The 26,780-nt window shown below is 38.3% G+C and overlaps 1 protein-coding gene and 1 pseudogene across 3 annotated transcripts; both read left to right on the top strand.

Annotated features, from left to right (window-relative positions):
* Window positions 1-704: 704 nt before the first annotated feature.
* ZNF566 (zinc finger protein 566) lies at window positions 705-23,296 on the top strand. 3 transcript variants are annotated; one of them, XM_036345244.1, is made up of 4 exons: window positions 705-784; window positions 4,204-4,330; window positions 4,781-4,855; window positions 18,831-23,296. In XM_036345244.1, the coding sequence occupies exons 1-4, from the start codon at window positions 776-778 to the stop codon at window positions 19,853-19,855; spliced, it is 1,236 nt and encodes a 411-aa protein (XP_036201137.1). In that variant the 5' UTR covers window positions 705-775; the 3' UTR covers window positions 19,856-23,296. The 3 variants fall into 3 exon arrangements, with proteins under 3 accessions (XP_036201137.1, XP_036201136.1, XP_036201135.1); XM_036345243.1 differs by having other exon boundaries at window positions 4,760-4,855; XM_036345242.1 differs by having other exon boundaries at window positions 4,757-4,855.
* Window positions 23,297-24,783: 1,487 nt separating this feature from the next.
* LOC118674064 lies at window positions 24,784-25,298 on the top strand (annotated as a pseudogene).
* Window positions 25,299-26,780: the final 1,482 nt, after the last annotated feature.

Here is a 26,780-nt window from a genome sequence, read left to right as displayed (position 1 = left end):
ATTTTTAAAATTAATGCTTCATTTATGTAATGTCAAAATCTATTCTAAAGCATCAGTGATAAGGTCAATTTCTACATAATTTCTATACTCGTAATTCCTTCTTATTGCTATGCTAATTTTAACATCCTGCTAAAGTTTCAGTAATATTACTTTGTTTGCTTTTCTGGATTTTAGTTATCTTAAGGCAAGACTTAAGGCAGGATTAGAGGATCTGGTTTATCAATCAACTGTTTCTTACTCAGGACTTGGGACCTGATTGTATAATCCAGGATCATTGAAACCTGATTTGACCAATGTATATCCAAACCAAAATGATTATAATCAACTTTTAGGAATTAATCATTCAAAATTCATATGTTGGTAAAATGATATGTACAAACCCAAATGATCATCAGCAGCAGATGGTTAAGTAAAATATATCCATTTAATGATGTATAATTTGGCTAAGTATAATATACTACAATTTATGTAAAAAAATTACATCTTTGGTTGTAGGTGTACATATATTCTCCAAGCCATATCAGGTTATTCAAATCTATCCTGGTCTAGTCAAAAGCATGAGGTTTCTGGAGTTGGGGATAATGAAATACTTTCCTGTTCTTCTCACTAATAACCCCTCAAGTGTTTGTGTGGAGTGAACAGAGGGGAAATGATCATTTTTGGAGCTATAAGGCAAGTGAGATCTTATGTAGCTTCTTTTGCTTCCCCCAGCTCTGTCTTTTTCCTAAAGAGGAGTTCAGAGGACAACTGGTCCTTTTCTGCAAATATCAAAGCCATGGCTCAGGTGAGATGCTATGTGGGTTGTTTGCGTGGGTTTCTTTGTGTTGTTTTGTTTGCTCAAATGGAGCCATTTTTATCCCTAGTATATGTAAACATTTGCTTTCCTCATCATGATGCTTTCTGATGGTTAGTTAAAAAGACCAAAAAAAAAGAACTTTCAGACAGTTTAGTTATAAGCAATTACAAAGTTCTCTTACCTTTGCTTTGAAGAAAAAGGTCTCTAATAAGCCAATTCAAATATTTCTCTGTTTGTGGAGATAGTTATAGAAAAAAGAAGTGTTCAGTAGTCATTTTTGGAAAAAAGAAAAGAATGTCTAGTTAAAGATCTTTCTTTACACTCTTGCAGATAACTGTTAGAGGGTCAAGTGGTTGGATAACAAGTTTCTCTGAAGAGGTGTCAATCAGGCTAAAATTTATCAGGAATTCATCAAGAAACATTACTTGTTTGCACAAAGAGATTGTGAATTACACAATGAAAAATGGTCTGACTGAGACCAAATTTGGAAAATAAAATTTTGCACTGGTTAACATATCCCTCTTCAGGAAACTGACCCCAATTTTCTCCTAAACAAACCAATGCCCCTACACACAACCAGTTCTCCCTTCTTTTTTTTAATTTTAATTTTTTTAAAAAATATTTTTATTGATTTCAGAGAGGAAGGGAGAGGGAGAGATAGAAAGAAACATCAATGATGAGAGAGAATTATTGATTGGCTGCCTCCTGCACACCCCCCACTGGGGATCAAGCCTGCAACCCAGGCACATGAACTTGACTAGTATCGAACCCCGGGGACCCTACAATCTGCAGGCCAACACTCTATCCATTGAGCCAAACCAGCTAGGGCCTCCCTTGTTTTAAACAATGTTTACAGACTCATTTTGTAAGTACTTTAGTACCTTCTATCTTAGACATCTACCAGAAATCTAGATTAATTTGTTAATGAATCTAATTTTCTTAGTGATTTGATAGGGTAAAATTATTAAGGATACCTCATAGGGAAAAATCCGGAACATCTCTGCAGACTTAGGTTTTCTAATGAAAAAATATGTGGAATAAGAGTTTGTTTGATTTCAGTCTTAGTAATGGAATGATCTCCTCCATCTGTTTTGTGTAGCTCAGGAATAAAGGGAATTTCCAGTTGAACAATGGGTGTGGTTATAAGATTGGGCTAATGTTGGGAAGATCTCTAAAGATCACCTGTAGCCTCAATATCTGAAAGCAAAAGAAAAGTTATCATTTATACCCCTATAATAGAATATTATTCAGTGAAAAACATGCTTATGAAGAGAATTTGTTGTAACAAGGAATAGCTCTTATTATATAATATTGTGACATTAGAATGGTTCAGTCTTGAACTATATGCAAATTAAATTTTCTAAGATAAAGTATTTTTAAAAGTCATTGTATACTTGTGTACAAGTGAAGTAGTACTATTACAGTCTTATCACCAGTTTCACTCCTAAAAGGTGGCTGCCTTCAACCCTCTTTTTTAATTTAATTTTTAAATTACAGTTGATTTTTAATATTATTTTATATTAGCTTTAGGTATACAGCATAGTAGTTAGACAATCACTTAATTTACAAAGTGATTCCCCATGATACTTCAACTACCTGCCTGGCACCATACATAGTTATTATAGTATTATTGACTATATTCTCTATATTGTATTTTACATTCCCATGACTTTTGTAATTGCCAGTTTGTACTTCTAAATCCCTTCATCTTTTTCACTTAGCCCCCCAACTTCCTTTCCCCTTCAACTCTTGCATGTGGTTGAATTGCTATTTTTTGATGAATCAATTTACTCATTATCTCTTGACTTACTGCAGAGTGGAGGGGACATTGTACTCCCATATTGCTCCCTTAATTTCCTCTGATTCTGTTATTAATTATATTACAATTTTTGGTTACATCAATAGTGTATGAGATATTAGTATGTAAATATCACTCACTGCTGAGCTAGCTCAGCTTTATTCTATTACAACTTTTTATTTTTCCTGAGGTTAATTTTTTTTCTCACATTTGCTTAATTATCCATGTATTTAAAATTTTATTTTTTTATTTTCATTGATTTCAGAGAGGAAAGGAGAAAGAGAGAGAAACATCAATGACGAGAGAGAATCATTGATTGGCTACCTCCTGCAGGTCCCCCACTGGGGATCGAGCTCACAACCTGGGCAGTGCCCTTGACCAGAATCAAACCATGGACCCTTCAGTCCGCAGGCCAACATTCTATCCACTGAGCCAAAACAGCTAGGGCTAGCCATTTATTTTTATCCAAAGTCTCCAGAATCATTGTCACATGCCAATTAATATGTTTTTCATCTGATCAAACACATCATTTCTTTTGAATGTGGAGACTTTCATCTCCATTCCCTTTTTAATCCTGCTCCTTGCTAGTCTGGTTACTCTCTAGGCCTGCTGCAATTTCCTCAAGACTTCCCTTTTTTCTTCTGTTTCCTGGGATGTCCTTCACTGTTTTCCTGTGCTAATTTACCTGTTTCTTGAATCTCATGTCTTCCTCTTTTCTGGTTTACTCCCCCATTTTGGTGGAGCACATCATTTGGAGTTTCCTAAGAAATTGTGCTTGTGTCCTTTTATGTCTAGAAATGTAATGTCTTTTTTGCAGCCCTTACAATAGGATGATAGTTTGATTATAGAATTATTGGTCAGAATTTCTTTTTTCCATAAGAATGTTGAAGACTTTTTCTTATTTCTTATTTTTAACTAGAGGCCTGGTGCACAAAATTTGTGCATGGGTAGGGTCCCTAGGCCTGGCCGGTGATCAGGGTTGATTGGAGCCTTCCTTCTGGCTGCTGGCCAGGGCCTTCCTTCATTCCATGCCACCCCCTTGTGGTCAGCGCACATCATAGGGGTCTCCCGGTTGAACTCCCGAGGGGACACTTTGCATATAAGGCTTTTATATATATAGATAGTGTTGTAAAGAACCCATTGCCTCTCTGATTCTTGATGTCTTTTGTATGATCTACTCTTCTCTGGATGCTTTTAATGTCTTCTCTTTCTTCCTTCTTCTGAAATTTTACTTTTAGCATTTGGAAAAAGAGGAGAGAGAAAGGAGCACATTTGTATTGAATGACAAGTAGTGTGTTAGGCATTTGTACATACCAATTCATTTAATCAGGAAACTTCTCTTAGTAGACCGTACCTTCCCAGACTTATGTAGATAGTGGAAGTATCCCAGTATACACAGGCAGTTTTGTCTGGAGGAAACATAATGACATAGAAACTCATTGGTTCAGTCATGCTTATTTGTTTACAATCCTCTACTTGCATCCCAGACATTCAGCCCTTCTCTATATGCTTGCTATTTTTCACTTCTACCTTTATTTATTTTCTTCTCTTGGCTTCACAAAAACATTTTTTTAAATTAATCAAGTCATATGCATGATTGTTGTTCCAGGAGTCAGTGATGTTCAGTGATGTGTCCATAGACTTCTCTCAGGAGGAGTGGGAATGCCTGAATGATGATCAGAGAGATTTATACAGAGATGTGATGTTGGAGAATTACAACAACCTGGTTTCAATGGGTAAGGACATCTGTCCATATTAATTCAGATTCTGCCCTCAGAAGGTCTGCTTCCTCCAGGGTGAAATACTCACTCACCTTTCAAGTAACCAGTTAGATTTCTAATTCAGTTCCCAGAGGAATGTTTTTATTTTTATTTTAAGTATGTTTTTATTGATTTCAGAGAGGAAGAGAGAGAGAGAGAAACATCAATGATGAGAGAGAATCATTTATTGTCTTCCTCCCACATGCCCCACACTGGGGACCGAGCCCACAACCCGGGCATATGCCTGGACCGTGAATTGAACCATGACCTCCTGGTTCATAGATCAATGGTCAACCACTGAGCCATACCAGCTGGGGTCTTTAATTCTTTCTTAATGAAGGAACTGGATTTGAATTCTGGGACATTCTTATCATAAACATGTCTCATTACTTCTTTTGTAAGCAGGACATTCTATTTCTAAACCAGATGTGATCTCCTTCTTGGAGCAGGGGAAGGAACCCTGGTTGGTTGGCAGAGAAGTAACAGGAAGCCAATATCCAGGTAAGTGAGGCATGACAGTAATGACCCAGTTAGTCAATGGAGAGGCTACACCTTTGAGATGCTCTCTGGGAAGTTTCCCATAAAAGCTTTAAGCCTGTTGTGCAAAAGTAAGCCTTTTCAGCATGACTTTCAAGTGGCCTTACCTTTTCCTCTTTCTTAACACATTGCCTGTTTTTTTCCCTCTTACACTTCTCTCCTAATTTTAACCAGCTATTGCCCTCTTCTGCCTTCTCTAATGATATTTCTTCCTATCCATATTTTGGATCTAGTTTCTTATCATCTTCTCAATCTCTTTTGTATTAGCCTTAAAAAAAGCATCACTGTTTCCTGAAATATATTCTTTTCTACATTGCCAAAGACTTATTTTCTTTAGAATTTTTTAGATACAGTAGTTCCTATACTCATTGATTCAGTCATACTTTTAATGAACATTTACTGATTTTCTAATTTACTCTTCTAGGCGCTGGAGATAATTAAAAAAGGACTAAGAAGTTATAAAATTTATAACTTAGTAGGAGTACTAGAACATGTTCTACTACAAAGTAGAACCACTATAAGAGCGGTTTAAAAGGGAACTCAGCAGAAAGTGAGAATAAAAATGTAGAAGAGTTGATACACATACATATCATAGAAGGAGGTTTTTTTTTTAAGTTTTTCCATATTTTTTGTAATGTTTTAATAGATTTTTTTTTTAGAGAGAAGAAGGGAGTGGGATTGAGACATAGAAACATTGATGAGAGAGAAACATCATCGATTAGCTGCCTGCCTCCTGCACACCCCTCTAGGGATCGAGCCTGCAACCCAGGCATGTGCCCTGACTGGGAAACAAACCCATGACCTCTTGGTCAATGTTCAACTGCTGAGCCACACTGGCTGGGCCATAGAAGGAGATTTAAGCATGCATCTCATTGACTTTAAATAGAATAATGCAAATAAAGGGTTTGTGCCTCCATTGAGAACTTAGAGCTGGCAAAGATAAAGAGATTTGGTATGAAGGAGGAAAAGAGGACAGCATATCATCAGTTATGTTTATTGAGAACTATTCTTAACTCTGATGTTACTAGTACAGTAGTGAATAGAACATGAAAAAACTTTATTCTCAGAGCTTACCCTCCAATGTAGGAATAGATACACAGTAAATAAATATATATCAGGTTATAGTAGGTACTAAAAAGAAAAGTGGAGAGAGGGGTTAGGCAACGGTTCTCAACCTGTGGGTTGTGACCCCTTTGGTGGTCGAATGACCCTTTCACAGGGATCGCCTAAGACCATCCTGCATATCAGATATTTACATTATGATTCATAACAGTAGCAACATTACAGTTATGAAGTAGCAACAAAAATAATTTTATGGTTGGGTCACAACATGAGGAACTGTATTTAAAGGGCCAGAAGGTTGAGAACCACTGGGTTAGAGGGTGCTATTTTATGTGACATGATAAAATAATGTTACATTTTCCATTAAGGTGACATTTGTGTAAAGACCTGAAGAAGTACAGCAGTACTTCTGATGTATTTTTCAATCTGAGGACTCATCTTTTTTGGTGATAGGAAGTCCTTGGCAGTCATCTCTTCAAATATTACCTTGCTACCATTTCCTCTTTTCTCTTTTAAGCTCTTGTTAAATAGACATTAGAACATCTGGATCATCTCCAATGTATTTAACTCTTCATCTGTTTTTCCATTTATACTGCTTTAACATAGAATTTCATGGCTTGATTTGTGTTGATTCACTAATGTATTTGCTAGCTATGAGCTTTTGGCTCTTCAACCTTCCCATTAAGTTTTTTATTTAAAAAAAATAGTTATTTGTAAAATGTACTTATAATACAATGGGGTATATATTACTTATAATTAGCATAAAATTATAGGATGACATGTAAATCTCTAGATTTGCATGTGTAAGAGATTTGTTAGGAAATACACCTAGGAATATAATTTCTGGCTCTTGGCCTACATACTTATTCAGCTTTACTAGGTAATACCCAGCTATTTTTCAAGTGTTTATATCACTTTCTCTCCCTATAATTGATATTATAAGATTTTTTTCATTTTCTTAACAATCTGAATGATGAGTATAAAATCTTATTTCACTGTTTTAAATGATTTGTAGGAATTTCTTATATATTTTTCTAGATACTAATTTTTGGTCAGTAACATGTTTTATAGACATCTTTTCCAGTTGTAGCTTCTTTATTTACTTTATTATATCTTTTGATTAATAATAATAATAATTCCCTGTGTTAGTATGCTTAAATTACATATTTAGTAGTTCAATTATATATAGTTTATAAAAAAAATTATACTTTTTTCCTGTATGTGTCACATCTTTGGGGGTCATAAGAAACCTTTCCTGCCCAGCCAGCATGGTTCAGTGGTTGAGCGTTAATCTTAAAAAAAAAAAAAAGAAAAGAAACCTTTCCCTAGCCCAATTTTCTCCTGTTTTTTATATTTTGACTTGCGTATTAAAGTCCTGTTAATGTAACTAGAATTGATTTTTATGAAAGGCGTGAAATAGAGATCAGTTGTAATTGGTTCCAATATAGAAAACAAATTATCTAGGCCCCAATCAATAAAAGTTTTCCACTAATCCACATGTTTCTTCTGTCATATATTAAAAGTCTTTGTTTACATAGTTCTCTCTTGTTCTGTTGGCTTTTTTATCTATTCCCATCCTAATTATTCTTGCTTTTAATATTTTATATATATTTTCATTGATTTCAGAGAGGAAGGGAGAGGGAGAGGGAGATAGAAACATTAATCATGAGGGAGAATCATCGATTGGCTGCCTACTACACTCCCCACACTGGGGATTGAGCATGCACCTCAGGCATGTGCCCTGACCGGGAATCGAATGACCTCCTGGCCCACAGATGGATGCTCAACCACTGAACCATGCTGGCCAGGCTACTCTTGCTTTTATAAAACACTAGAGGCTTAGTGCATGAAATTTGTGCACGAGGGTGTGTGTGTGGGGGGGTGTCCCTCAGCCCGGCCTGCACCATCTCCAATCCGGGACCCCTTGGGGGATGTCTGACTACCGGTTCAGGGATTAGGCCTAAACCAGCAGTTGGACATCCCTCTCACAATCCGGGACCACTGGCTCCTAACCACTTGCCTGCCTGCCTGCCTTCCTGCCTAATTGCCCCTAACTGCCTCTGCTTGCTGGCCTGATCACCCCCTAACTGCCCCCCTGCCGGGCTGGTCGCCTCCTAACTGGCCCCCTGCCAGCCTGGTTGCCCCCTAACCGGCCCCCCGCCGGCCTGGTTGCCCCCTAACTGGCCCCCTGCTGGCCTGGTTGCCCCCTAACTTCCCCCCTGCCAACTTGGTCACCCCCTAACTTTCCCCATGTCGGCCTGGTCATCCCCTAACTGCCCCCATGCCTGCCTGGTTGCCCCCCAACTGCCCCTTGCCGGTCTGGTTGCCCCCCAACTGCCCCCTGCTGGCCTGATTGTCCCCTAACTGCCCTCCCCTGCCAGCCTGATAGCCCCCTATCTGCTCCCCTACCAGCCTGAAAGCCCCTAACTGCCTCTGCCTCAGCCCCCGCCACCGTGGCTTTGTCCAGAAGGAAGTCCGGAAGGTCTCCTGGTCTAATTAGCATATTACCCTTTTATTAGTATAGATCCTGATCTTTGTAAGACAGATTCCTCCACCTTTTTCTTCAGAAGTATGTAGTTATAATTTTCTTTCTGGTCTTCTATATAAACTTTAAAATTACATTAAAGTTTCATTTAAAGTGTTGACATTTTAAAACATCCACTCATGATAAAATTTCTCAACAAAGTGGGGGTACAGGGAATATGCCTCAACATAATAAAGGCCATATATGGCAAGCCAACAGCTAACATTATACTCAATAGCAAAAGCTGAAAGCTTTTTCTCTAAGATCAAGAACAAGACAAATATTCTTGCCAATTTTATTTAACATAGTACTGGAAGTCTTAGCCAGAGCAGTTAGGCAAGAAAAAGAAATGAAAGACATCCAAATTGAAAAGAAAGAAGTAAAACTGTTTCTATTGGCTGATGGCATGATATTCCATATAGAAAACCCTAAAATCCCTGCCAAAAAAACACCAAACTGTTAAAAGTAATAAATGAGTTCAACAAAATTGCAAGATACAAAATCAATATTCAAAAATCAATTGTGTCTCTATACACTGACAGTGAACACTCAGAGAAATTTCAAAACAATTTCATTTATAATGGCATCAAAAAGAATAAAATATCTAGGAATAAATATAACCACTGAAAACTATAAGACACTGATGAAATCAATTGAAGAATACACAAAGAAATGGAAAGACCCCATGCTCGTGGATTGGAGGAATCAGTATTGTTAAAATGTCCATACTACCCAAAGCAATCTACAGATTCAGTGCAATCCCTATCAGAATTCCAATGGCAACTTTGAGAGAAATAGAAACACTCCTGCCCTCACTGGTTTGCTCAGTGTCAGCCCATGAACTGAAGGGTTGCAGGTTCGATTCCAGTCAAGGGCACGTATCTCATTTGCAGGCTTGAACCCCAGCTCCAGTGGGGGCATGTGCAGGAGGCAATCAATCCATGTGTCTCACATCAATGTTTCTCTCTCTCTGTCTTTCCCCCTCCCTTTAACTCTGTAAAAATGCATGGAAAAATATTCTTGGGTAAGGATTAACCAAAAAAAAAGTAATAGAAACAATCCTAAAATGTATGTGGAACCTCAAAAGACCCTGAATAGCCAAAGCATTTTTGAGAAAGAAGGAGGCATCTGGGGGTATCTTACTTCCTGATTTTAAACTAGAGTGGACTTTTGAACAATGGGTTTAAACTGGTGGGGCCACTTAAACATTTAAGTGCACCCATGCAGTTCAAACCCACATTGTTCAAGGTTCAACAGTATTTCTGAACCATGGTTAGGAATTCACGTTGATAAAGGTTGACTTGAATACTTTGCAGATTTTTTTAACTTTTTCAGTGATCAGCATCCCTAACCCCTGTGTTGTTCAGGAGTCATCTGTATATGACAAAACTATAGTAATCAAAACAGTATGGTATTGGCATAAAAACAAACACAGATTAAAAGGAGCCAAGAATATAAAATGGGGAAAGGACAGTTTCCTTAATAAATGGTGTTGGGAAAACTTGACTAACATACAAAATAATGAAACTGGACCACTATCTTCCATCATAGAAAATGGACTCAAAATGGATTAGATACTGAAACAAGAGACCTGAAACCATAAAACTCCTAGAAGAAAACATAGGTGTGGGCTATTTGACAGCCTTGGATTTTTTTGATTTGACATCAAAGCAAAGACAACCAAAGCAAAAATAGACAAGTGGGACTAAAAAGCAAACTAAAAAACTGCACAGCAAAGGAAGAAAATAAAAAGGTAACCTATGGAATAGGAGAAAATATTTGCAAACCATATCCTATATAATAAAATCCTAATATGCAAATTGACCAAATGGCAGAATGACTGGTGGAATGACCAGTCATTGTAATGTGCACTGACCACCAGGGGGCAGATGCTCAATGCAGGAGGTGCCCCCTGGTGGTCAGTGCGCTCCCACAAGGGGGAGTGCTGCTCAGCCAGAAGCCAGGCTTACAGCTGGCAAGTGCAGCAGCAGTGGTGGGAGCCTCTCCCGCCTCCATGGCAGTGCTAAGGAGCAGTGAGCTGAGTAGTAAGGAGCAGTGAGCAAGCGAGTGTTGAGGAATGAGGAGTCCTGGACTGCATTTGGGATCCAAGACTGCGAGAGGGATCCCGCATCCCTGGGGAATTTGGCCTAAGCCGGCAGTCGGACATCTCCCGAGAGGTCCTGGAATGTGAGAGGGCACAGACCGGGCTGAGGAGACCCTTCCCCCTGTCCAGTGCATGAATTTTGTGCACCGGGCCTCTAGTATCTGATAAGGGTTTAATATCTAAAAACTATATACAGAATCCATATAAATCAATAGCAGAAAACCAAACAATACAATTAAAAGAAGACATAAAAAGCAAATAGAAACTTTAGAATTGAAAGTACAATGGCCAAAATAAAAATTAAAGAAACACTCACTGGATAGACACTCACTGGATAGGATAATGGATATAATGGAGAGAAATTAGTGAACTAGGAGGCAGGTTAGAATTAGCCAATGTGAATAACAGGAAAAAACCTATTGAGTAATTTTAAAAAATACAACTCCAGGGACATGTGGGACAATAACAAAGGTTTAACATTTTTGCTATTAAAGTCCCAAAAGGAGAGGAGAAAGTTAAGGATTGAAAAAAAAACTCAAAAAACTATTTGAAAACTGGTTTACCGAAATTGGTGCAAGATATATCAATTCAGGAAGCTCAACAACCCCAAACAGTATTAACCCAAAGAAATTCATGCCCAGACATATCATAATCAAATTACTGAAAATGGATGACAAAAAAAAAGTATTAAAAGAGCTATCAAAAAATAATGCATTACTTGTAGGGAAACTGATTTGAATGAATAGATTTTGCTTCATCAACCATGTAGGCCAGAAAAAATGTGGAATATTTTATTGTGCAGAAGAACTGTCAACCCAGAATTCTATATCCAGCAAAAATTCTCAGAATGAAGATGAAAACAAGGAAATTAATATTGCAGATGTACATGGCAACTGACTCTGGCATGAGGATTCATGTGGTAGTAGGGACAGTGGCTAATGAGAGAGAAGCTATATATACCCTGTCTCAAAGGGATAAGCACTTGTTAAGTCCAGGTCATGGACAGCTGTCATGTGAGAATGCAGGCCCAGTAATGCCAGATTATCCAGTCTTTTAAGGAAATCCAGATTTCCCTATTAAATCTCCTGGTATCTCAAGGCTGGCAACTATTCAAACCTTTAGAGAATTGTTGGGGCAATGCCAAACACATATGAATTGGTATAACGTCATTCATCTAGGTTTTAAGTTCTATAGAGTTTTCTTTGAACCTCAGAAATTTTACCAACATATATATATATAGTTAAAATCTTTCTTCATAAATTCTGCTCAACACAGAAAGGAACCATCTAATTACTAAGAGTTTTCTTCAGCTTGGGAAGTCTCTTTTACTTTTGGTTCTGTGTATTCTCCTTCAAATTTTACACTTATTTTCTATATAACTTTCCTTCCCCAAGACTCTGTCACTTTTTTTTTTTTTTTTTTTGGTCACCCTTTCTGAGAATTTTTCAAAAATTCTAGTTTTAGTGGTGATTGACTTTTCATTGTGGAATTTGAAGATAATAGCTTACTTACTTTACACCCTCTTCATCTTTCAAATATAATTATATCGCAGTTTTAAAATTAAGTCATTATTTAGTTCACTTAGTAACTAGGTAAATGGTTTTCATTGCTCAGCTCTGTTAATTTTCATGCTGTTAATCCTTGTCTTCATTGAGAGGTCCTTAGCTTTCTCTTTATCTGTTATTAACCTAATTCTTCTGACACATTAGATAACTGGTGTATTTTTAAACTGAGACATCCCTTTAATGCTCTGTTTGTCTGCTCCAGTTAAGAATGTTACAGAGCTGTCATTTTAGAATTTCCCTTCATTGTCATTCTGTGGATTTTCTTAGTATCACCCCATTGATTCCCTTTACCTCTTGCCTTTGAATTCCATTTGACACTCTTCTGTATTTTTGTATATCTTGACTGCTGGATCTCATACCTTTTTTGTTGTTGTTGTTTATTCCCTCACTAGAGCCCCGGTGCACAAATATTTGTGCACTCGGGGGGGGGGGGTCCCTCAGCCCAGCCTGTGCCGTCTTGCACTCTGGGACCCCTCAGGGGATGACCACCTGCTGGCTTAGGCCCGCTCCCTGGGGGGATTGAGCCTAAGCTGGCAGTCAGACATCCCTCTGGCAGCCCAGGAACCCTCGAATGATGTCCACTTGCCACCGGGGAGCAGGCCTAAGCTGCAGTCGGACATCCTTAGCGCTGCTGAGGAGGCAGGAGAGGCTCCCACCACCACTGCTGTACTGGCAGCTGTCCGCCTGGCTTGTGGCTGAGCAGAGCTCCCCTGTGAGAGCGCACTGACCACCAGGGCGCAGCTCCTGCATTGAGCGTCTGCCTCCTGGTGGTCAGTGTGTGTCATAGTGACCAGTCATTCCCAGTCATTCTGCTGTTAGGGTCAGTTTGCATATTACCCTTTTATTATATAGGATAGAGGCCTGGTGCATGGGTGGGGGCCGGCTGGTTTGCCCTGAAGGGTGTCCCGGATCAGGGTGGGGGTCCCGCTGGGGTGCCTGGCCAGCCTGGGTGAGGGTCTGAGGGCCATTTTCAGGCTGACCACACCCCCTTCCGGGGGAGGGGGCCTGCTGGGGTGCCTGGCCAGTCTGGGTGAGGGGCTGATGGTTGTTTGCAGGCTGGCCAAGCCCCCCAATGGGGACCCTCACCCCATGAGGTTGTGGCCATCCTGGGTGAGGGGCTGATGGCTGTTTGCAGGCTGGCCACAGCCCCCAGCCACCCAAGCTCCCAGTGGAGACAGGTTGGAAGCAGGTACCTGGGATTTATCTATCTTCTATAATTGAAACTTTGTTGCCTTGAGCGGAGGCCACAGCCGGCCAGGGCAGGCGAGAAGCTTGGCTTCTTCCATCGCCAGGGCAACCAAGCCTCCTGGTTGCTCCAGCTCTGTGGCTGCCGGCCGCCATCTTGGTTGGGTTAATTTGCATATAGTCGCTCTGATTGGCTGGTGGGTGTGGCTTGGGTTTTAGCAGAGGTGCAGTCAATTTTCATGTTTCTCATTTATTAGATTAGATTATATTGAAGCACATCCTCCAAAAGCAACCAAGGAAAGTATGCAAGAGAAGTAAATAGAAAATGTATTTTGTGAATCCTTCCATGTCTGAAAATGTTTTCATTTCACTCCCATTTTTTATTGATACTTTGACTAGAAATGTAAGTTTACATTGAAAAAAGTGCACTTCAAAATTTTGATGGCCAAAAAATAACAAAAATAAAAATTTATATGACATTGTTCCAAGGATTTCTAAACTTTCCTAGCATCTAGTGTTTTTGAGAAGTCCAAAACCCACTTAGGTTTTTAGTTCTTTTGTGTGACTTGTTTTATCTCTTTGAGTGGAAGCTTTGAGAATTTATTCTTTACTTACGATGTTCTAATATTTCATGTTGAGTTATCATGATGTTGATTTCATTCTTTTATTTGGCTAGGCACACACTGAAACATTTTATTCTAGAAACTTTAAAAAAATACATTTCAGAGAGGAAGGGAGAGGGACAGAGATAGGAATATCAATGATGAGAGAGAATCATCATTGCCTCCTGCATGTCCCACACTGGGAATCAAAACTGTAACCCAGGCATGTGTCCTGACTAGAAATCAAACCATTACCTCCTGGCCCACAGATTGATGTTCAAGCACTGAGCCATGCTGGCCAGGCTCTAGAAACTTTAAATAATTGACATTTTCTTGATCATTTGTTCCCTATCGTTTTCTCAGTTCTTTATGTTTCAAGCTTTGATTACTTTTTATATCTAGTGCCTGGTACCATGTCTGATACATTGGAAGGGCTCATTAAATTTTTATATGATTGAACACTGATAATTCAAATCTTAAATTTCTTATCCTAGCCCTGGAATTTTTTTCCATCTCTCCTTTTATGTTGTACTTTCTGTGGGATTTTATTAAGTTCTAATCCTTGAATTCATTTTTTTAAAAAATATTTTTCTTCTTTGAATATTTCTTTTTCTGACATAATTTTCTTGTAGGATTGTTATTTTTTCCCCCCAGAAGCATTTTTCTTATGAATTAAAAAATTTTCTCTATTGTTTCTCTTTCCTGAGTTAGTTTTTCCTCTTTATTTATTTTAACCTCTCATGTTTAAGATGTTTCTGAAATAGCTAGTGGCTCAAGGCTATCTGCATATAAAACATTATGGCATTAAAAAGCTTATTAGAGCTTGTTGGTGTCTAAGGGTGTGTAGACTTATTGGAAGTGACCTGCCTAGAATTGTTTATTGGTTTAGATCACTTATCAGGTCTTTTCTCTTGGGCTGGCTTTCTCCAGAATGAAATCCTCTACTTTCTTTGTGGGAATTACAGTAAAACCTCAATATAACAGACTAATTCAGGAGAGGACATTTCTGTTAAAGCCAAAAGCCCATTATATAATAAAGTAGGTTTTCTGAATGTGTATGTTAAAAAATTCACAAATTAGTTAGTTTACCTGTTTTTACTTATATAGACATGTTTGTATAATTAAAATTAAGTGTGCCTGAAAAGTTTAATTTCACAGAAAAGTTTTCTATGTCTATTACTGTGATTTTAAATTTATACTGAATAGGTTTAGCAAATGAGTACATTCACCAGTCACAGAATAAACAAACCTGCATGGCTGGGGCACACATTGGAACACATTGGAACATCGACCAGCTTGCATTAAAACTGCTACAGATACCCAACTGGTGTGGCTCAATGGATTGAACATCATTCCATGGACCAAGAGGTCCTGGGTTCGATTCCAGGTCAGGGCACATGCCCGGGTTTCAGGCTCGATCCCCAGTAGGGGGTGTGCAGGAGGCAGCTAATCAATGTGTCTCTCTCATTGATGTTTCTGTTTCTCCCTCTCACTTCCTCTCTGAAATAAAAAAATATATATATTTTAAAAAACCTGCTGCCAAAAGTCACACCACATAACAACAGAACCAATTACCAATTACTGTTCACTATACAGTGTGATCTCATGCTAATCGTTCGCTGAACATTGTTTACGAGTGGTGACTCTTGAATGTAAATATGTAGACTATAGTTAAAGATATGTAATATTTATTTATGTTGGCAAAATTGCTACAATTTCTTCCAATATATGGCCTAATTCACTAAAATGTGTTAAAAATAACAGTGAACTAATTAAAAATATATAACCTGTTAATTTAATTATAAGAAAATCTTGATTAAAAGCATTTTAAAATTAACAGCGTGTTAATTTGCACATATGACCTACAGACCAGAAATTTTGTCCATTAATTTCAAAGTCTATTAAATCAAAGTCTGAAAAATTGAGGGTTTACTGTAATAAAGTAAACTTGGCTGCCAGATTCTGGGAGTTTACTAGATATCGTAGGCTGGGGAAATCAGTCTGCTGTGTGAGGTTGTTTTGAGAATCTGAGGTCTGCCAGTTTCGTTTAGATTTCCAATTACCTTTCCTGCTTGCAGCCCCTCATGCACCCAACTTTTCAAAGGTACTTAATAATTGCAGTTCTTGAAAATATCTGGGATTCTACAATAGGTCCAATCTGCAATGTCGGTGTCAGTTTTTTTAATGGTTGTTACATCATTTATTACTATTCTATCTACTTTCTAAGTTCAAAACTCTTCTTACTGCTCCTTCCTCTCCCATTCTCTTTGTCCTAATGGGTTTTCTTCTTTAATTTAATTTCATTACTCTCTTTTAGTGGTATTTCATGAAGGAGTAGTAATAAATGCATGTATTCAATGTGCCATGTTTGAAATGAGTATGTGCTTTTTTTTTTAGGGGAATTTTTTAGACTTTATTAATAAGGAGTACATATGCTAATCAAGTCAGTCAATAAATATTTGTTGACCTTCCAATATGTGCAAGATCCTGTGCTCAACATGGAATACACATTGATGAAGACATTAGATGTTTTTCTTGCCTTACAAAACTTAAGACCTATTCAGGGAAACATGTTAAAGGAACCTAAAGAAATATGTAATTACATATTTCTGTGAAATTTGTGAAAATCCTGTTAAGGAAGAGAACAAAGTGATAAGACGGTAATTACAAGGAGGGTATAATTTGGCATTGGGATCAGGGAAGACCTGAGAAAAGTATGACCTTTAAAAGTAGAGATTTGGAAAATGAGCAATAGTAATAAAGGCTAAGAGTGAAAGGAAACACCCTCTAGACATAAGCAACAGTACCTTGAAAGGTCTTAAGAGGGACTAAGAGCTAGGAGTATTCAAAGAACTGCAAAATAAGGCCAGTGTAGATGGAGTTTAGAAACCAAAAGGGATCACACACTAAGATTTGGTTGAAGTGACAGGCAGGAACCAGATCATTCAGAGCTTTGTAGACCATGTTCAGGAGCTTGGCTTTTATTGTAAAAGCAATATCATGGGAATCCACTGAAGAATTTTAAGCAATGCAATGGCGTACAATGCCATTGTAGTGATGTGGATTCAAGATTATAAACCTCAAGTGGAAAAACTAGGTAGGTAGGTGTTCTAGTAGTCCAAGGGAGAGATTTTGTATTAGATAGTAAGGATAGAGGGAAGAGTTTCAAGCTATATTTAGGAGCAAGATTGGACAGTATTTGTGGATTCCTTATATGAGGGAGACGAAGACAATGGTACTAGAATGATTTTCCCTCCTTTGGCTTGAGGTTTCCCTCCTGGTCCATAGTATGCTCTTCAAAAGACTTCACTTGCAGAATATTCCCATGTTTGTATAGAAATTTGTTCATAATATTATCAAATACAAAACAGTTATTTTATACTAAATACATTTCATATATTATTCCCAATCCTCACAATGATTGTAAGCATTAGCTACCATTCCTATGTTATTGACAGAGAATTGGGGGCTCAGAAAGATGAACTAATTTGCCCAAGAAAACAATGCTTATAATTAATGTAGTTTGAGATTAAGAACTCATATAACTGATTCTTATACTCTGATCTTTCAATAGCAATATACTACCTTTCATTATATTCTCTTTTCTTCTCTTTGAACCTACAAATACCCTTCCTGTCAGTTGGTCAGCACCATTATAGCGCATGTGTTCAGTCCTTTTCTTCTAAGGTCAGCATCTCAGAATTCCAAGGCAAATAGTATTTTCATCAAATCCCAAACATATTATCTAGCCCCCAAAGAATTCTTCCTATCTACCACTCATGCTAGATTCATTCAACATTTGACTTTTTTAAAGGTATTCTCCCATCTGAATTGATACCCTCTATTTCTTTATCACTTGTTAAAGTCACCCTGGGCCTCTAGTTACTAAATCTAGAAAAGTATTGTCAAATAGAACTTTTAGCAATGATGGAAATGTTCTATATTTGTGATTTCCAGCATGGTAGCCACTAGCCACACTTAGCTACTGAACACTGAAAATGTAAATAGTGCCAACTTAATTTGAATATTAATTTTAATTAAGTTTAATTTAAATAGATAATATTAGTGGGTACTGTAATGGACAACACAAATCTAACCAAAGGCTGGCAAACCTTTTCTTAAAGGGTCAGATTGACCAGTAGGTCACAGTTTGATTCCTGTTCAGGATGCATGCTTGAGTTGTGGGTTCGATTCCCAAGAGGGGGTATGCAGTAGGCAGCCAGCCAATAATTCTCTGTCATCATTGATGTTTTTCTCTCTCCCTCTCCCTCTCCATCTCCCTTCCTCTCTCTGAAATCAATAAAACCATATTAAAAAAAAATAAAGGTTCAGATTGTAAATATTCAGCTTGTATACAATGTGGTCTCTGTTGCAACTACTCACTAATGCCATTGTAGCTTAAAAGTAGCCATAGACAGTATATAAATAAATAACTCTGGCTGTGTTCCAATAAAAGTTTACTTATAAAAATTGTTGCAGTGCTACAGTTATAGTTCATCTACCCTTTATAATTTTTTCTTTGACATGTTAATTTAATCCTGTCAACTCTACTTAAGTATGATCATTTCCCATACTTTACACTTATGCTGTGGCATGCTCTTATATGTATATGTGTGTGTGTGTGTGTGTGTGTGTGTGTGTGTGATTAGAGTCATCTTATAACAAAGGAGATAAGAGTAAGTTATGTGTATATTTAGCAAGCTCCCCTTTGTAATTCCTGCTTATAGCAATGCTTGCAAACCAATGGCCTACTTTCTGCTTTCATCTTACTATGTGATCTCTTCTCACTATTCTTGTCCATTTTTAAAAATTATGGTTTAATTCTTTCATTTTAATTGAAGTTTTTTTTCTCCCAAACAAGAAAAATGTGAGTGATTGCTTTCATATTTTCTTTCAGTCCTGGGATCAAGACTTGAAACCAAGAAATTATTTCTGAAGAAGGAAATTAATGAAATAGAGTCAGCCCAGTGGGAGATAATGGGAAGACTTACAAGACATGACCTTCAATGCTCTAGTTTCAGAGATAATTGGGAATGTAATGACCAGTTTGAGAAACAACATGACTCACAGGAGGGAAATTTCAGTCAACCAATATACACCCATGAAAGCATGCCCACTTTTAATCAGCATCCATCCTTTACATTACAGCAAATCATTCATAATAAAGAGAAATACTGTGCCACTAAGGAATATAGGAAAACCTTTAGACAAGATTCACAGCTTACTACACATCAGATTATTCATACCATTGAGAAACCCTATGAATGTAAAGAATGTGGAAAGGCCTTTAGACATCCCTCAAGACTCCGCCATCATCAGAAAATTTATACTGGCAAGAAACCCTTTGAATGTCAAGAATGTGGAAAAACCTTTATTTATGGCTCAGACCTTACTCGGCATCAGAGAATTCACACTGGTGAGAAGCCCTATGAATGTAAAGAATGTGGGAAGGCCTTTAGTAGTGGCTCAAACTTCACTAGACATCAGAGAATTCACACTGGTGAGAAGCCCTATGAATGTAAAGAATGTGGGAAGGCCTTTAGTAGTGGCTCAAACTTTACTCAACATCAGAGAATTCACACTGGGGAGAAGCCCTATGAATGTAAGGAATGTGGCAATGCCTTTAGTCAGAGTTCACAACTTATTAAACATCAGAGAATTCATACAGGTGAGAAACCCTATGAATGTAAGGAATGTGAAAAGGCTTTTCGTTCTGGTTCAGACCTTACTCGACACCAGAGAATTCATACTGGTGAGAAACCCTATGAATGTAAAATATGTGGGAAAGCCTATTCTCAGAGTTCACAGCTTATTAGTCATCAGAGAATTCATACTGGTGAGAAACCCTATGAATATAGGGAATGTGGAAAGACCTTTAATTATGGCTCACAACTTATTCAACATCAAAATTTGTACTGGTGAAAAACCACAGAATATATGAAATGTGTGAAGGCTTTTAATTATAGCTCAAAACTATTCAACATCAGAGAATTATCTTGATAATAATCCTTCTAAATAGGGTAATGTATAAACATGTTATTTTTTGACTACAGCTTATTTATCCTAAGAAAAATGTAGGAGAAACACTCCTGAGTATATTTTGAAAGATCTTTAATAAAATTTGTATTTCTCTTGATATCAGATAATTCAACCTAGCATGTATTGAAAATGACAGCTCTTTTGACACCTTTATAACCTTAAACATCAGAGATTCATGCTGAAATGTAATCCTGTGATTTTCATATTCCTCCCTAATTTGTCTATAGTTGTTATATTCTTGATCTTAATTCATCTTAAATTTATATGACTGTAAAGTCCGTCTGTTTACATCATGGCTTGTAAAATACCTTTATTTTTAAAATACCTTTAATAACAGAGAAGTGGCCTCTTTATTTTTGAAGATGACTTATTTTGCTTTTTACAAAATTTAGACTTTCTTATTGTAAAAACATCCACGAACAATTTTGCATTCAGTAAATAGAGATCCTTTAATGGCTTCATGGTGTTTCCTTGTGATGCTCTAATACCATTTTATTAAGCCCCTATTGATAGACATCATTTCTTCCAGAGTTTTTGCCATCATACACAGTGCCCTGATGGACATTATCCCTTGGTATATCTTTTTATCATATCTTTTATTTAATTGCAGAAATAATGCGTGAATATATTTTCCTTATAAAGATTTAGCCCTAGCTCATTTGGCCCAGTAGATAGAGCGTTGGCCTGTGGACTGAAGAGGCCCAGGTTCAATTCTGGTCAAGGGCACATGCCCAAGTTTTGGGCTCAATCCTTGGTTAGGGGCATGCAGGAGGCAGCCGATCAATGATTCCTTCTCATCATTGGTGTTTCTACCTCTCCCTCTCCCTCTCTGAAATCAATAAAAATATATTTTAAAAAAGATTTAAACATTACAAATAAGACCCTTCACCACTATCCTTATACCCATTGTCCTTCCCAAAGGATAGTTATCTGTTTAGTATTTATCCTTCCTGAGAATTTTTCTGTTTTTATACATGTATGTCTCTGCAGAAATTATAAAAAGGGGATAATTGTAATACCTATCTCATAATTTTGTGAAAGGGTCAAATAAGAGAAAGTGTTTGAAATCATGCATGTCATAAATAGATACTCACTGAATTTTAGTCATTGTTATATTCATCGTTGTCATTAGTATTATTTGTTGAAAGACAACTATTTCTGAAGACCTTACTCAACATCAGGCAAGATATGTAATTGAAGTTGAGAGTAATGAATTAAGAAAATTTCTATCATTTATTTCTTAGGGAACATGAAATAATCTTGGGATTTGGTGGGGAAAGTAGTGTGTGTAATGTGTAGGAAGGACCTTATTCAGACTGGCATCCTTTTAACTACTTATAATATCTAATATTAAAAAAGAATATTTACAAAACACTTCTGAAGAAAAAGTATGAAAAGACAAAGAGCATTAGGTTTGAAAAAAATGGATAACTACATATGCATATAGATAGAGACACCTTAGAGTTACTGATTTAAAATGCTGTACTGAATACTATGCTTCTTTCTAATACATTTGAAAACCTAAACAAAATTATTTTGTAGGAAGATAAAAATTACCAGTGTTGACTCAGAAAATCATAACTCTAGGAAGACTCTCTTATAAACACAGGAAAAATAGAAATTTTACATAAATACTGTAGCTATTAATTGCCAAAGCACCAAACCAAATTTTTTTTTTTCAGGCAAAACGTTACCAAGTGGTCAAGGAATTTTTATATAGAAGTAGACATGTAACAAACGTTAACAATCTTGATGTTAGAAGTGCTTTGGAAGGATACAAAAAAGGAAGCCATTTTTTAGTATCACCCATGAAGTTGTTGCATGCAAACTAAAGAAATTAGCAAATTGTGTGTATCAAAAGAATAACAAATAAACCTGATTGGGATAGTAGTTAAGAAGGATGCCCAATGGCCAGTTCCAGCTAATAAATACTGTGAGGAAAGTCAGGCCCCATTTGCCAGCTCTTCTGACTTCAAGAGCACCCAGAAATCTATATATATTTAAGTGTGTGATGGCCCTTGATTTTTAAATAGCAGCTCATATTTAAAATAAAATAAACCATGGGGACTAACAAAGATATATAAACTCTGCAAGTGGCCCATGGGTTACTTTTCTGGGCACTAGAGCAGTGAGTGTGCTAAAGGCTTGCAAGAGGAGTTTTTAAATGCCTTGCCACGAAGGAAATTTAAGGAGAAAGTACAACATAAAATAATTTACCTGGAATTTCTTAGATGTGAACAGTGGTTAAAAATACACAGATAAAGTAGCTAACCTCTAAGTGTAAATTCTTTTTAAAAAAACAGACTTGATTCAGCCTCAATATTTTCCGCATTTTAAAAATTTATTCTAAGCATTATGTCAGTTACATAGAATATACCTTCATGTGCAACTTAACTGACGGGGATGTGTTCTTAGAAATGAATCATTAGACAATTTTATTGTTATTCAAATATAAGTTCTACTTACACAAACCTGAATGGTATTGCATATCACACATCTGGCTACATGGCATACCACTGTTGTATATGCAGTTAGTTTTGACTGAAACATTATTATTATTTTATGTTTGATATACCTTTCCTAAGTTATATATGTATACACACACAACTGAAAAAAAATAGAGAGATAAACTCTCAAGAGAAAAAATAGCCAGACCATCACAATTTTGCACTAGCAACAAATGTGTCACTGGAATTATGTATTGTGTTCTAGACCAAGGGTCAGCAAACTTTCCATAAAGGGCCAGATAGTATACATTTTAGCTGTTGTGGGCCATAATTTTGAGATTAAAAATAAATGTCCCATAGGTTAGCTTTGTTTAGATTTAACATAGTGTTTTGAGATGGACCTTTCTTTCCTGTGCCTCAATTTTCATGCTCATCAAGCAGCTTCCTACATTGTATGGATATCATTCTGTGAAAGGAAAATCACATATTCAAAGTATAGGTCTGCCTTTCATTCCCTGCTACCTCTTCTTAGATACCATGTTAAAGGATTTTGTTTGTTTTAATATTGAGTTACTTTATTTGCAGACATATTTTATAATCAATTTGAGAAAAGTAGAGAAAATATCTGCAAATGGGAGAATTATTAGACACTACTTCATCCTAAAGTTTTACATTACTACCAAAATGAGAATTTCTAAATGAAATTTCATATTCTTTGTTGGTATATTTTAAGTCATTTATTTAGTTCCTCATTTAAAATTACAGAGGTAATGAATGCATTTGTACCCAAAACAATGAAATAATGACAATAAAAAAAAATTTTTAATATATTTTATTGATTTTTTACAGAGAGGAGAGGAGTGGAGAGGGAGAGAGAGTTAGAAACATGAGAGAGAAACATGGGTCAGCTGCCTCCTGCACAACCCCCACTTGGGATGTGCCCGCAACCAAGGCACATGCCCCTGATGGGAATCGAACCTGGGACCTTTTAGTCCACAGGCCGATGCTCTATCCACTGAGCCAAACTGGTTAGGACTGACAATAAAATTTTTAAAATAAATATCTCCATCCCTTCCACTCTTCCCCTCTGTGCATTTCCTTTGAGTAATGTTTAAACCTTGTGTATATCCCCCATGTATCTCTTTGTATTTAAACATTAACAAGCAAATTACTTTAGTATATTTTTGCAAAAAATGATATGTTATATATTTACCTATAATTTACTTTTTTAACATTCTTCTGTACATTTTGGATTTTCCTTCAAGGCAATCCATGATTTAATGATTACAGTATATTTCACAGTATGCTTGTACCAATACCTAGTCTATTCTCCATTTGTGATGTTTCAGTTTGCTTCCTCTTTGTAATTTAAAAGCAGTGCTGCAATAAACATTCTTATAATTTTGTCTATTTTACTTTTATAAAATAGGTTTCCCAAAGCATTTCCAGGGTTTTCTGTTTCCTAGGAAGGCCTTGCTTATAGAAAATTTTAGAGGGCAAGTGGATAAAGGAAAAGTGTGTAGTTTTTCATGTGTGCTTATGTGGGTGTGTATACACACATATAGATTTAACATTTTAATCCATCTGGAATTAATTATTGTATATGGTCTGACACAGGATGTCAGCTTTATATTCATAAATAAAGCCAATTACTTCAGAACCAATTATTAAACTATTCATCTTTCTCCTACTAAATTAAAATATTATTTATCATATGTTAAATGCTCATCTTCAGATCTATTTCTGTGCTGTATTTTCCAGCAATCTTTGAATTACAATTTTCAGTAACTTATTACTTGGAAATAAAGAGCTATATTATTAATATGCAGTTTTGATTTGTAAATAAAAAACATGTTTCTTCATTAGAATTTTAAAATTATTTTACCCACTTTCAATAAAAGACTCATTGGTATTATATTTGGACTATTATTCATTTTAAATACAGAGTATCTTAAAATGGACTCACAGTTGACATTGAGTAGATATTCATTAAAACACTTGTGTTCTGAAATTTCTTGAAGAACTCTCCATTCTTACTTTCTAATCCTATATAATAAAAGCCCAGCGATTGAAACAGCAGAACGACCAGAGACCAGAACCACCAGGCCCCTCAACTGGGCTGGCCCCGCCCCCCAGCAAGCAGTTAGAGGCATCAGGCAGGCAAGTGAGTGCTTAGGGGCCATCAGGCAGGCAGAGCCCTGAGATCAATCGCCTCAAAGAGGGAGACACAGGCTCCTGCCACAGCCTGCTGGAGGGATGCTCAGAGGCTGCGATGGGAGGCGCTGGCGTCAGGCAGCTCCTGAGCAGCTCAGCACTTGCAGCCTGGCCCAGGCCTGGGGTCGCCGACTCTGCCCTTGGCTTCTGCAAGTCTGGACTGCCACTCCTCCTGCTATGATGCCTGGGCAGATCCCGGACCCTTCCATGACTGCGGGCTCTCTGCTAGGGCTCGGCCCCCTGACCAGACTCCCCAGCTTGGCCCTGACTGCAGAGGAGCTGAAATACGCTGACATCCACAACATTGGGGCCATGACCACCCCTTTGCACTTCCTGGAGGTGAAACTGGGCAAGAGGTCTCAACCTGTGAAAACTGAGCTAGACTAGGAAGAGGAGCAGAGGAAAAGGCGCCAGGAATAGAACAAAGTGACGGCAGCCTGATGCTGGAACAAGAAGGAGTGGAGGGAGTTTCTACAGCGGGAATATGAGTGGCTGGAACTCATGAGTGCAGAGCTGAAAACCCAGATGGAGGAGCTGAAGCAGGAGTAGCAGCAGTTCATCCTGATGCTCAACTGACATCGCTCCACCTGCATCGTCAGGACCGACAGCATTAAGGCCCCGGACTCAGAGGCAATCCACTGCTGGAGCAGCTGGAGAAGAAGTGACCATGGGCTGGGAGGAGGAAGATGAGGAGAAGGAGGAGGAGGAGAGTCCCAGAGGGTTCTTCCTTGCTGCATGAAAAACTCTTCAATGAGGCTCAGCACAGCCAGCATTGGCGGGGCTTTTTTGTGAAACTCAGATCAGCTACACCAGGGGAAGAAACCCAGACTGATGAAACCCAGGACCAAGCGCTGAGACCAAAGTAGTCCTGAGGAGGGGGCCTGTTCTGCCTGGGGCCAGGCTTGCAGGAGGCAGGACAGAGGCCCTGGCAGAGAGAGATGCCGAACCAGGCAGCTGTGTGCACTTCTCCAGCCTCTCCACTAGGGCATCACCCAAAGGACCTCTGAGCAGCCAGGAAAAGCCATGAGTTGCAACCAAAATTAGGCTGAGTATGGAACTTAGAGTGAAACTGCAATCTGCCTGCCCCCAGCCCTGACCCTGACCGTGACCCTGATCCTGATGCAAGGTGGGAGAAAGGCACAGTGCCAAGCCCTGCTATACCTATTCACTGTGGTCCAGCTTAGTCCTGCCCAGAGTGGCAGCCTGGGCACAGCCTTGCTGGCCCTGCTGGAGTTGCTGTGGGCATGAGGCATGGGCATCCTTTCAAAGCACATACTCACTGAATGTTTACAGACTGGCTGTCCTGGCAGGGCTTTCAACTGCACATGTTTTATATATTTTTAAAAATATATATATTTTTTACAAAAAAAGAAAGATTTTGTACAAGCAATATATAAATGGATTTCTATAATCACTATATGTGATACAGTATAAATATGCTATGCTTTGTTTGTTATGAACAGATATTCATCAGTTAAGGCCATTGGGTGTAACTTCTAAGTATTGTAGTCTCTGGGTGTTGAGGGGGCAGGGGCGGGGGTGTGGTACATTTCCATCCTAGTAAACCCTTCATAGTACTCAGTTCTGTATCACTCAGTAAACATTACTCTTACTTAAAAAAAAAAAAAAAAAAGAGGGAGGCCCAGGCTACCTTGTCAGTGGCCCTGCAGCAGGTGGGCGGGGCCCTCCCTCTGTGGGGTGATCGATCTGGGGGCCCTGCCATTGATCACCCCACAGAGGGAGACCCAGGTCACCAGCCAGTGACACTGTGGCAGATGTTCCTATCACCTGCAGAGGGAGGCTACCAGTGGCAGGGAAGGGGGGGGACAGCACTGCACAGATGGCAAACAGTGGCAGTGGCAGGGGTGGGGCCAGGTGCCAGAAGCCTGGGGAAGGAAAGCCCTGATAGGCCCTGATCTCAGGCCAGGCCTAGAGACCCTACCTGAGGGGTCCTGGATTGCAAGAGGGTGCAGGCCAGGCTGAGTAAGCCCCCCTCCCCCCCCAGTTCATGAATTTTTGTGCACTGGGCCTCTAGTATCTTTATAATGTAACTAGAGGCCCGGTGCACAAAAATTTGTGCACTGGCTTCGGGGGGGGGGGGTGTCCCTCAGCCCCACTTGTGCCCTCTCACAGTCTGGGACCTCTCG

The sequence above is a fragment of the Myotis myotis genome, unplaced genomic scaffold (assembly GCF_014108235.1).
Source record: "Myotis myotis isolate mMyoMyo1 unplaced genomic scaffold, mMyoMyo1.p scaffold_m19_p_19, whole genome shotgun sequence".
Classification (NCBI taxonomy): domain Eukaryota; kingdom Metazoa; phylum Chordata; class Mammalia; order Chiroptera; family Vespertilionidae; genus Myotis; species Myotis myotis.
The sequence above is the reverse complement of the archived record's forward strand: the minus strand, read 5'-3'. Positions and strand labels throughout refer to the sequence as shown.

What these genes read in the sequence shown, in the direction of transcription:
- ZNF566 (XM_036345242.1), top strand. An exon ending in CAACAACCTGGTTTCAATGG is followed by an intron (nt 4,331 to 4,756) that starts GTAAGGACATCT and finishes TTCTTTTGTAAG; the next exon opens with CAGGACATTCTATTTCTAAA. An exon ending in AACAGGAAGCCAATATCCAG is followed by an intron (nt 4,856 to 18,830) that starts GTAAGTGAGGCA and finishes ATTTTCTTTCAG; the next exon opens with TCCTGGGATCAAGACTTGAA.